The 12,674-nt window shown below is 42.5% G+C and overlaps 1 protein-coding gene across 6 annotated transcripts in view; it reads right to left on the bottom strand.

Moving 5' to 3' along the window:
- LOC119534065 (solute carrier family 23 member 2-like) overlaps positions 1–12,674 on the bottom strand; it is a 58,205-nt gene that overhangs the window by 39,697 nt on the left and 5,834 nt on the right. For 2 of the 6 annotated variants that reach the window (XM_037836102.1, XM_037836104.1), the window contains 2 exons: positions 11,988–12,131; positions 10,551–10,708 (listed from right to left, as the gene is read on the bottom strand). In XM_037836102.1, the coding sequence (XP_037692030.1) occupies positions 10,551–10,708; positions 11,988–12,131 (302 nt within the window). The other 4 variants (XR_005216948.1, XM_037836103.1, XM_037836101.1 and 1 more) reach the window with 3 other exon arrangements.

Here is a 12,674-nt window from a genome sequence, read left to right as displayed (position 1 = left end):
ACTGTTATTCAACATTGTGCTGGAAGTGCTAACCAGGGCAATCCGGCAAGACAAAGAAATAAAAGGCATCCAAATTGGAAAAGAAGAAGTAAAACTGTCATTGTTTGCAGATGATATGATCTTATATCTAGAAAACCCTGAGAAATCGACGATACAGCTACTAGAGCTAATAAACAAATTTAGCAAAGTAGCGGGATACAAGGTTAATGCACATAAGTCAGTAATGTTTCTATATGCTAGAAATGAACAAACTGAAGAGACACTCAAGAAAAAGATACCATTTTCAATAGCAACTAAAAAAATCAAGTACCTAGGAATAAACTTAACCAAAGATGTAAAAGACCTATACAAAGAAAACTACATAACTCTACTAAAAGAAATAGAAGGGGACCTTAAAAGATGGAAAAATATTCCATGTTCATGGATAGGAAGACTAAATGTCATTAAGATGTCAATTCTACCCAAACTCATCTACAGATTCAATGCAATCCCAATCAAAATTCCAACAACCTACTTTGCAGACTTGGAAAAGCTAGTTATCAAATTTATTTGGAAAGGGAAGATGCCTCGAATTGCTAGAGACACTCTAAAAAAGAAAAATGAAGTGGGAGGACTTACACTCCCTGACTTTGAAGCTTATTATAAAGCCACAGTTGCCAAAACAGCATGGTACTGGCACAAAGATAGACATATAGATCAATGGAATCGAATTGACAATTCAGAGATAGACCCTCAGATCTATGGCCAACTGATCTTTGATAAGGCCCCCAAAGTCACTGAACTGAGTCATAATGGTCTTTTCAACAAATGGGGCTGGGAGAGTTGGATATCCATATCCAAAAGAATGAAAGAGGACCCCTACCTCACCCCCTACACAAAAATTAACTCAAAATGGACCAAAGATCTCAATATAAAAGAAAGTACCATAAAACTCCTAGAAGATAATGTAGAAAAACATCTTCAAGACCTTGTATTAGGCGGCCACTTCCTAGACTTTACACCCAAAGCACAAGCAACAAAAGAGAAAATAGATAAGTGGGAACTCCTCAAGCTTAGAAGTTTCTGCACCTCAAAGGAATTTCTCAAAAAGGTAAAGAGGCAGCCAACTCAATGGGAAAAAATTTTTGGAAACCATGTATCTGACAAAAGACTGATATCTTGCATATATAAAGAAATCCTACAACTCAATGACAATAGTACAGTCGGCCCAATTATAAAATGGGCAAAAGATATGAAAAGACAGTTCTCTGAAGAGGAAATACAAATGGCCAAGAAACACATGAAAAAATGTTCAGCTTCACTAGCTATTAGAGAGATGCAAATTAAGACCACAATGAGATACCATCTAACACCAGTTAGAATGGCTGCCATTAAACAAACAGGAAACTACAAATGCTGGAGGGGATGTGGAGAAATTGGAACTCTTATTCATTGTTGGTGGGACTGTATAATGGTTCAGCCACTCTGGAAGTCAGTCTGGCAGTTCCTTGGAAAACTAGATATAGAGTTACCATTCGATCCAGCGATTGCACTTCTCGGTATATACCCGGAAGATCGGAAAGCAGTGACACGAACAGATATCTGCACGCCAATGTTCATAGCAGCATTATTCACAATTGCCAAGATATGGAAACAACCCAAATGTCCTTCAACAGATGAGTGGATAAATAAAATGTGGTATATACACACGATGGAATACTACACGGCAGTAAGAAGGAACGATCTCATGAAACATATGACAACATGGATGAACCTTGAAGACATAATGCTGAGTGAAATAAGCCAGGCACAAAAAGAGAAATATTATATGCTACCACTAATGTGAACTTTGAAAAATGTAAAAGAAATGGTTTATAATGCAGAATGTAGGGGAACTAGCAATAGAGAGCAATTAAGGAAGGGGGAACAATAATCCAAGAAGAACAGATAAGCTATTTAACGTTCTGGGGATGCCCAGGAATGACTATGGTCTGTTAATTTCTGATGGATATAGTAGGAACAAGTTCACAGAAATGTTGCTATATTAGGTAACTTTCTTGGGGTAAAGTAGGAACGGGTTGGAAGTAAAGCAGTTATCTTAGGTTAGTTGTCTTTTTCTTACTCCCTTGTTATGGTCTCTTTGAAATGTTCTTTTATTGTATGTTTTTTTTTTTCTTTTTTTTTTTTTTTTTTTTCATACAGTTGATTTAAAAAAGAAAAAAAAGTTAAAAAAAAAAAAACAAGGAAAAAAATATGTAGTGCCCCCTTGAGGAGCCTGTGGAGAATGCAGGGGTATTGGCCTACCCCACCTCGATGGTTGCTAACATGACCACAGACATAGGGGACTGGTGGTTTGATGGGTTGAGCCCTCTACCATAGGTTTTACCCTTGGGAAGACAGTTGCTGCAAAGGAGAGGCTAGGCCTCCCTATAATTGTGCCTAAGAGCCTCCTCCCGAATGCCTCTTTGTTTCTCAGATGTGGCCCTCTCTCTCTAGTTAAGCCAACTTGAAAGGTGAAATCACTGCCCTCCCCCCTACGTGGGATCAGACACCCAGGGGAGTGAATCTCCCTGGCAACGTGGAATATGAATCCCGGGGAGGAATGTAGACCTGGCATTGTGGGACGGAGAACATCTTCTTGACCAAAAGGCGGATGTGAAAGGAAATGAAATAAGCTTCAGTGGCAGAGAGATTCCCAAAGGAGCCGAGAGGTCACTCTGGTGGGCACCCTTATGCACACTTTAGACAACCCTTTTTAGGTTCTAAAGAATTGGGGTAGCTGGTGGTGGATACCTGAAACTATCAAACTACAACCCAGAACCCATGAATCTCGAAGACAATTGTATAAAAATGTAGCTTATGAGGGGTGACAATGGGATTGGGAAAGCCATAAGGACCACCCTCCACTTAGTCTAGTTTATGGATGGATGAGTAGAAAAATAGGGGAAGGAAACAAACAGACAAACAGACAAAGGTACCCAGTGTTCTTTTTTACTTCAATTGCTCTTTTTCACTTTAATTATTATTCTTGTTATTTTTGTGTGTGTGCTAATGAAGGTGTCAGGGATTGATTTAGGTGATGAATGTACCACTATGTAATGGTACTGTGAACAATCGAATGTATGATTTGTTTTGTAGGACTGCGTGGTATGTGAATATATCTCAATAAATTGAAGATAAAAAAAAAAAAGGAATGAAGTACTGTTACCTGTCACAACATGGATAAACCTTAAAAACGTTATGCTAAGTGAAAGAAGGCAGACACAGAATGCCACATAGTGTATGATTTCACTTAAATGAAATGTCCAGAATAGGCAAATCCATAGATACAGAAAATAGACTAGTGTTTGCCCAAGAACAGAGCAAGGGGAAAATTGGGACTGACTGGTAACTGGATTGATGGAACTGTCCTGAATTAGATAGTGGTGATGGTTGCACAACATGGTGAATACACCAAAAATCACTGAATTATACACTTTAAAATGGTGACTTTTATGTTATATGAATTATATCTCAGTGAAAAAGATGGAAAAATATTAGAAATCAACTTGGTAGAAGAGTTGGAAAATAAAATCGATGTAATTTTCCGGAAACAAAAGAGCAAAAAAGACAAAGAGATGGAAATAGGAAGGGAAGACAAGAAACTTAGAGGACCACTCCAGGAAGTCCAAGACATAGAGTGTAGGAATTTCTGAAAGAAACTCAGAAAGAAACTGAAGGACAAGTGTATGCATATTGAAAGGGCCTATCGAATACACAGTAAAATGAAGGAAAATAAACCCAGACCATGAGATGTAATTAAAAATTCACAACACTGTTGTTAAAAAGCAAATCCTTCAAGCTTCCAAACAGGAAAAATAAAAAGCTACATGAAACTTCAGACTTCCTAAAAAGCACATTGGAAACTAGGGGACAATGGGAGAATGCTTTTAAAATTCTGAAACAATTATTTCTAACCTAATATTCTCTACCCAGCCAAGGTATCAGTTAAGAGTGAGAGTAGAATCAAAGCATTTTCAGATATACAAAGCCTCACAATACTTACCTCCCATTCACTCTCTCTCAGGAGTTACTGGCTTATGTGTTTCACCAAAAAGAAAAAGAAAAAGAAAAAGAAAATAAAAGACATGGAAATAAGAAACCCAAGAGAGAACTGACATGAAGGAAATTCCCAGGATGATGATAAAGGGCCGTCTTGGGATGGCAGCAAAACATGAGGCATAGAGAGGAACCATCCCAGATTGGAGCAAATCAGAAAGCTCTGAGAGAAAGCGCATCAAGAAGATGAAATTGGCAGACTTCCTGTTGCAAATGAAATTATGAAGAGGACGTTTAGACAACAGACAGGAAATTTAGGGTTGAACCAGAAATAAGTACATAGAAAATTAAGTATATTAAAAACAAGAAAGATACTGACTTCAAGAAGAACAAAAATTGGGCAGGAAAGGAATTTGTGGCTGAGCTCCAGATAGCAACATAGTCATTTATAATATAAACACCGAACACTGATGTGTGCTGGGGATAGGAGGATGGGAAGTATGCCTGTGTGTTATGAGAGTGAGAGGAGGTAAAAGAAAACAAAATCCTAATCACCCATAGTGGTACACAATCAGTAATGCCTAAAATGAAAGTGTGTTATTCAGATTTGGAGATAAATGTCTAAATAATCAGTTAAAAGGCATGAAAGCATTTCCCTCTGCCTAGCAAAAAAAAGGAGTTGAAGATCTCCAGTAAGGAGAGAAAACCTATTCATTTCTCTTCTTTAAACCCAATGCTATCCACTACCCTGAGTGTGCCACTGCCCCCCAAATTGGCTGAGCATTGGGAACCATCACTCACTCCTCCTTCTTCTCTGCCCCAAAGACAAGCATGCCTGCCCTTTTTGTTTTTAAGGGCTCTCATACTGATCATCACAGAGAAACAGATTGGGAAAACAAAATAAAAAGCAGGCGAAGTTACAAAGGTTACAGAAACTCAGATATTCTCTCAAGGATGGGGCTAGCACTCTTTCCAAGATGGTAATGGGCAGCCTACTGGACTTTGGCTCTCAGGTATGGATTCAAAGCGTGTGGCATTTGAAACATGCCCTTTAATAAAATATATATATATATATATAAATGGTTTTTATTTTTCCCAGTTATAAAGCAGTACATATACTTTGAAAAAAAATAAAAAAAATTAAAGGGAAAATAAAGAAAAATATAAAGAATAAATTTAAATCATTATAATTCTACAACCAAGAAATAACCATTAAATTTGGTTCCAGTGTTCTTTTTATTTGTAACTAGATAAATTTTATGAGCACACGTATAATTTATACTTTTCATATATAATGTATACTACCCAGAAATAACCTTTAACATTTCTTCCAGTCTTTTTTCTCTTTAACTAGATAAACTTATATCAGCACATACATAATTCATACTTCTCATCATTATAAATTATATGCTGTTAAACCTAGCAACAACTTAAATGTCCTTTAATAGGGTATGGCTAAATAAATTAGAATATATTTATTCTGTGGAATACTAAGCAGTCATTTTTTAAAAAGTGATGTTGCATGACAATGAAGGTGGTTAATAGTACAAATATAAGAATGTTCTTCTGTGAACTAGAACAAATGTATGTTAATAGAAGGATGGGTAGCACACTTGTGTGTTATAAGAGTGAGGAGGGGTGAAAGGAAATGAAATCCTAGTCACCCATAGTGGCACATCAATCAGTAATGCTTGAAATGGAAGTGTATTATTTATATTTGGAGGTAAATGCCTAAATAATCAGTTAAAAGGGATGAAAGTGTTTCCCTCTGCCTAGAGGAAAAGGAGATGAAGATCTTCGGTAGGGAGAGGAAACTTGTTTGTCTGGGGCCCCAAAAAGCCCCAAGACTTCACTGTTGGCCAAATAGTACATTGTCTGTTATCTCGTTCTACTGAGCTCCCTGCTTCAAGTGGGTATGAGAACTGCTAGATTGTGGAGACACCCATCACACACCTTCCCTGTAGATAACTACCTAACACACCCAGAAGAAACAAAGCACCAGCTGCCCTCTTTGGGGCACGTCAACCCCCTCTCCCTCTTCTGATGTGGCCGATCACCTCTGCCCCTCACAGCCAGCACCATTCCTGCTCTGGCCAGAGTTCCAGTGATGACCAAGCTGTAAACAGGGGCAGGGCCAATGTGGCTGCAGATCCCTTGTGCTCAGCCAGGCCTTTCTGCAGAACCTGGGACAGGTGCAGAGCTAGGGCAGGGCAGGGCTTGGCCAACAGGGAAGATGGAGCAGGAAAAGGACCAGACTGGAGGTAACCAGGCAAAACTGTATGCAAGCAAGCATAAAACTTCCGAGCAATTGAAAGGGAAACATATCATCTGGAAACATTCCAGAAAAACAAATTACCAGGCAACAATCATGAATAATTGCCGAGATGGAGTTAAAACCCAGAATTACGTGTAGTCAATATTTTTACCCCCTAGCGATCGCCTTTTAAACTTAAGGTCTTCTTTGAAATGAATGGTGGTGTATCCCATTACATCGATTTCAGACATGGGCACCTAAGTGAGGAAGGCCTTTTGGGGATGGACCTGAGACTCTGAAGTCACTCCAGGGAGGCAGCCGTCCACGCTGCCAAGGACTATAGCTACCTGCCCGGCACCAGGCATGGAGCTCGTTGTTTCTTATTCTAAAAGCAGCAGCTATTGCCTCTTATCGTTACCCTTCTATTATTTAACATGGTTTTAATTACTAAGACCTTCTGAAGTCTTATTGCAACATCAGGCATTTTTATTTCTAATCTGGAAAAGCACATCATTAAATGCTGGTTAGCAGATAACAAGCAATCAAATCCACTTGGCCTTTGATTCATAAGCTATCAGTTAGGTTTTACGACCTGTACCAGCCCAGGCAGTTGCTCATTAGCATCTGAGAGGGAAGCCCATTTCTAAGGATGAAACCAAACTCATTTATTTCGGCCTTCACCTTGCTCTAATGACATTGGCATGATTTTCCCAATTTTATTTCCCTCTTTCTTTGCATGCTCAGCATTTTTCACTAGGGGATAAGTTCCTTGATCTCTGACTCCGGATTAGTTTGTGTTTCTTACAGGATTTATCCCAAGGCTAGACCCACAGTATAATATACCGATTATCCAGTTTAAATACGACACTTCATCCTTTTTTCTCTCAACATCATAGGTTTCCACAATATTAGAGCTGGAAATCTAAAAATCTCCTTCATTTTACAGATGAGAAAATTAAGCTGTAGAAAAGTGAATGACTTGTTCAAGTTCCCACAACACAGGAGCCAGGACTAGAATTCAGGTCTCGAGCCTTTTTCTATTATTATAATGAATTATATTGTATCTCAGGATTTATTGGGTTTGAACTGGAAACATCTCTTTTGCGGTCACCCACCTCCTCCCAGGGGACATCATACCTTTTGTAAATGCTGAATGTTAAGTTGTGTCTGAGCCATAAGAGCACTGCTTGGGGGAATAGTTAAAGGCACAGCCCTGACTCTTGCCAGACACCATTCTGGTGTGTTACCTGCATTCACTGCTTTACCAGGGTGCATGCCGACATCACATTACAGCCCGGTGGCTCCGGCCTTTACCGCAGCCCCAGCTCGGCTGGCAGCCCCATGCGGAAGAGCTACGTCTGTATGTGGCGCTCCCCCGATGGAGGGGACACCTGCTGGTATCCAGGAAGGCAGTCACAAGGCCTCTCCAATGATTCTGCTGCCACTGGCATCTTATACTCCTGGGGCCAATCCCAGAAACAGGGATGCCTAAATTTTAGAGCCCAAGAGACCAACCAGAGTGAACCCTGTACTCCTCTGAGTCCTTGGTGGGGGGTTTGGAAGAAATCTTGGCTCACAGAGATGGTGACAGAAGGGAAATCACCTGCGGAAGATGTAGGCACTGGCCTCTTACTCCTCCTCAGAGAGTAGGAGGGACGTGAGCAGTCTCCTGGAAATGACTTGCAAAGGAAGCACTTTAGAAAGTGCTTTTGAGTTGATTTAGACAAAAAGACCATGTTAGAAATAATACCCTCCTCTGGATGCTGTCTACTTGAGTCTACCCTGGAAACAGTTGGCCAATCCTGTAAGTCTACTGTGTGACTTTGATTCAGATAATTAAGAATAAATTGCATGTTAATTTTCCTGTCAAATCACTTTCTGTTAAAATAAAGGCAGGGACCTGACTCCCAGGGATGTAAATCTATCTGGCAACGTGGGACATGATTCCCAGGTATGAACCTGGACCCAACATCATGGGATTGAGAAAGCCTGCCTGACCAAAAAGGAGAGAGAAATGAAACAAAATAAAGTTTCAGTGGCTGAGAGATTTCAAATAGAGTCAACAGGTCATTCTGGAGGTTATTTTTATGCATTATATAGATATCCCTTTTTAGTTTTTAGTGTGTTGAAATAGCTAGAAGGAAATACCTGGAACTATTGAACTGCAACCCAGTAGCCTTGATTTTTATTTATTTATTTATTTATTTATTTATTTGTTTATTTATTTGCCTTGAGTTTTGAAGATGATTACGTAACTATGTAGCTTACATGGTGTGCCTGTGCAATTGTGAAAATCTTGTGGCTCACACTCCCTTTATCCAGTGTATGGACAGACAAGTAGAAAAATGGGAATTAAAAGTAAATGAATAATAGGGGGATAGGGAATGGGATGTTTTGGGTGTTCTTCTTTACTTGTATTTTTATTCTTGTTTATTTTTTTTTTATTTTTATTTTTGGAGTAATGGAAATGTTTAAAAAAATTGATTTTGTTGATGAAAGCCCAACTATGTGATGGTACTGTGAACGATTGATTGAACACTGTGGATGATTGTAGGGTATCTGAATATATCTCAGTAAAACTGAATTTTAAGAAAAGAAAGGAAGGCAGGGGCACATTGCAGGAAATGGTTTCTGTTTGCTTTTGCAACCACAGGGCCAAATATCACCTTGATGATGCCTTGATTTGGACATTTTTCCAGATTCTAACCATAAGCAAATACATACCCATTGTTTAAGCCAACCCATTTCCTGGTATTGCTTCAAGTAGCCTGGGAAACCACAACAGATGGTAACCCAAGGAAGCCGCTGTGTGGGGTGCTAGGGAATCAGGATAAGGGAGGGTGAGGTGATGGAGAATGTGAAAAGAGAGGACGTGTGGAAATGAGGAGTCGAAGGGCTCCAGAGAGGCCTCTCAGTGCTGCCCCAGTTCCAGAGTAACAGGACTCAATTTTACTCAGGCAGACTTTAACAGAACATATGCTTGACATAACAGTCTTGATGGTTAAAAAAAGGAAAAAGTGATTCAGTTGATTACACTAATTGACCACCTGAATGATACTGTAAGGGAACTGAGGCATGTATCATCTTTATTATCAGCCTTATTTTACAGGGCCCAAACCACACATCTAGTTCTTTGAATATCTATTGTCTTGTCTACCCAGGTCAGCACTCAGCTTCCCCCCTTCAGTGGAAAAACTTCCTGGATGGGAGTTGCCACATTTGTTGCCCTGATTGGTCCAGAGCTGGGCATTTGACTTAAGCTGGGCCAATCAGAAGCCTTCCCTGGACATGTGCAGGAAGTCTGTCTGCAAGAATGAAGCACAGGCATTGGCAAAGTAACGAAGAGGCAATCCTGCCCTTAGACCAGGGAAAGAGGAAGCCCTACACTTAGCCCTATGCTTCAGAGGACACCCCCTTAGCCTCCTCTGGGGAGGAGTCTGCAGAGCCAAGGAGATTTATCTCCCTGAAGTCTGTGTCCCCCTCCTTATTGAGTCCCCCAGAATCCCTTCCCACATGGCCCTGAGCCTCTTCCAGAGCCTGCTTGGGCTCTGTCCCCAGATCTGTCCTTAGGGTGAAGGGGTCTAAGAGTTACCATTTGGGGGCAGTTGTTGGGGTAGTCTGTTGGGCATGTGTGGATGGAACTTGGATGTGCAGGTTGGGGTGTCTAGATACATGCATGTGAGAGCATTTATGATTTGGAGCAAAGCAGGAAGTGGGAAGAGAAGGGGAAGGCAACAAGCTGAGGGCTGGCTCCCTGCCACAAGCTGCCATGTTCTGAAGCAGAACTCCAAGGAGTCAGAGAATTCTAAGTTCAAACCTGGCCTTCCAGGTAGGATGGTTAGACATTATTTATGAGATGGCAAACCTGATCTATAACTTTCCAGTGTTTAGACAAAGAGTGTGTGGGTCTCTTTTTGGACTCTCGCCCCAGGTCTTGCAAATGTTAGGGGCAGGCCTGAGTAGAGATGAGAGAGAGAGATCCTGGCGGCATTTGAGTTGCTAGATCAGAACATTCCTGATGCAGGGATGCACCTCTGCCTGTCTCATGGTTTGATCTTGCAAGCTAATAAAGGACACCTTTTTGCCTCAATCTGGATTTTCATCACTTTCAGTCAAGAATCTCAGCGAATGCAGATAGTAAGTATTAGAGCTAGGACTTGAACCCAGGACCTGACTCCTAATTCTGTGCTCCCTGTATTATGCCACACCAGCTTCCTGACCACCTCTCCAGCTACACAGGCAGGTCAAAGCCTAAATCCAGGGGAGTCGTTTTACCTACCTGATTCCTAAAAACACTTGCAGGAGGGTACAGATGCCAGAGACAAAGAAAATGGTACTGATGAGGTAGCTCTGGGTCAGTGGATCATGCTGCAGACACAGGTCCTTGGCCAGGATGAGCGGCACGGCCACGAGCCCCCCCAGGGCTGTGAGGAAGTGCTGTGGGCAGAGTGGGGAGCAGAAGGGCACATCGGGGCGGTAGCTGTCTGCTTTGGGGCAGCCCAACACTGGGATGCCATTTCCACTGCCAGAGGCAACAGCTCTGCCTGTGGTCGCAGGGGAGCCTGGCCATGAGCAAGTGGCGAAGATGCAGGCAAGCAGCGGGAACTGGGAAGGCCTGGCAGCGAGAAGCAGGGACACAGCCAGAGGGACTGGGGTTCCTAGTGCTGGGACCCAAGTGCTGGGAACTGCTGTCCTGGGCAAGAAACCTAGGCAGGGACACAAACACAGGAGGACATGACAGGAACTAAGGAGGGGGTGGGAGGCTGAAGAACAGAGTAAGGTGAGAGGCTTGTTATTAAAACAAGGCATAAGGAGAGGGCAAGACCATGGGCAAGGGAGACTTGAGCATCACCTCTGAGCTCCTGACCGAAGGCCCTTTGCGATCCCCCTGACACCCTGACAGGACAAGATCAGACCCAGGGTTCATGACAGGCTGAATCCACAGCAGGCAACCTCAGCTATAAAGGGAATAGACTAGCTGAGATTAGTTTAGAGTAGGTTAGATTGGTGATAGATAGACAGAGAGATGGATAGGGGACCAAGCAACAGGGGGCCAGTATATCATTGTAGGGGCACTTTGACAATCTTTGCCAGTGCTCCAATGTTCTCTTGGGATAATGGCCTGAGAAGTTCAGTGCCTCTTTGACCTGCCACCGGCTAAACCAATCAGGCTGCAATATTTTCTGGGTTAAGAATCCAGCACTGTTTTATTTCCCATCTCATATCGGATGCAGCAATAGTGTCTAACCAAATTTATCAGGCAGGGCTAACTCCTTCCCATTATCAAATAAATCTCATGATCCCAGAGAATGCTAGACACGTGAGTGGAAGAGGAATCAGAGAGAGAAAGTATGTCTGACTGGGCTTGCTGTATGGCACAGATTTGGCCTGGAACCTCTCTGGCCTCTCAGGATTACCAGGAAAGGGGAGGCACCCAAGCGAACTGGAACTTTAAGCAACCCAGTGACCCACCCCAGAGAACAATGACCCATCGGTGTCCTGGATCTGACCAATCAGCTCAGCATCGGGGGGAATCGCCCCCCTAATCTTCCACCCCCACCCTAAACTCCTGGAGAGAAAGAGTGACTGGAGGAGACAAATGGAAGGCAACAACATAAGCAACTGGTTTTTGATGTTGTCTAATTGGATTTGGGAGTGTGTTGATAAGGCTTTTAAGGCAGAGCCCCTTTGGAGCTGGCTTGCTGGATGGTATTACCTGAATCCCCAAGAAGATGCAGAGATGCCATGGAGGGATGTCCAGGATGCCGTAGGCCAGTTGGCTGCTGCTGGGACTCCTGGGCTGCCCATCCTTCTTCCCGCCTCGACCGTCAGCGTGGGAACTGAGCATGTCATCACCCTTCTGCCGGGAACAAGAAAAGGGCACAGCTGGGCATTTAAAGAGGAACCAGGCAGATTTCCTGATTTCAACAGAACGGCCAGCCTTCCAGAGGAAGGAGGCAGAGGGACGGAGATGACTGCTGGCCACCTGGAAATTTCTAAGTCAGACTCAAAAGACCAGTGATTTTTCTATATTATGCATCTGCAGCAGGGCCTCCATGTGAATCTTGGGATGGAGGTGGGGCACTGCAAGGGGGTGGGGGGAGTGCCCTACTTGAAGCCCTGGCAGAGAAGCACTTGTGTAGGGGAGGAGATGGGAACCAGCCCCAAGGTCAGAAAATGAGTAGGTTTTCCTTCTGGACAGCCAGGTAAATGTCTCGTTGCACTCCCAAGATCCAGGGCCCCACGGGCCCTGTGTTTACATCTCCCAAAACACTCATCACAGCAAGCTTATTATGATGGACTGTTTCCTTATCCATCTCATCTGCTAGGCTGTTAGTTCCCAGAGTGCACTGATTATACCTTACTCTTCTTCATAGTCCTAGCTTCTAGTATCCCTGATACC

This window comes from Choloepus didactylus, chromosome 5, assembly GCF_015220235.1.
Source record: "Choloepus didactylus isolate mChoDid1 chromosome 5, mChoDid1.pri, whole genome shotgun sequence".
Lineage (NCBI taxonomy): Eukaryota > Metazoa > Chordata > Mammalia > Pilosa > Megalonychidae > Choloepus > Choloepus didactylus.
The sequence above is the reverse complement of the archived record's forward strand: the minus strand, read 5'-3'. Positions and strand labels throughout refer to the sequence as shown.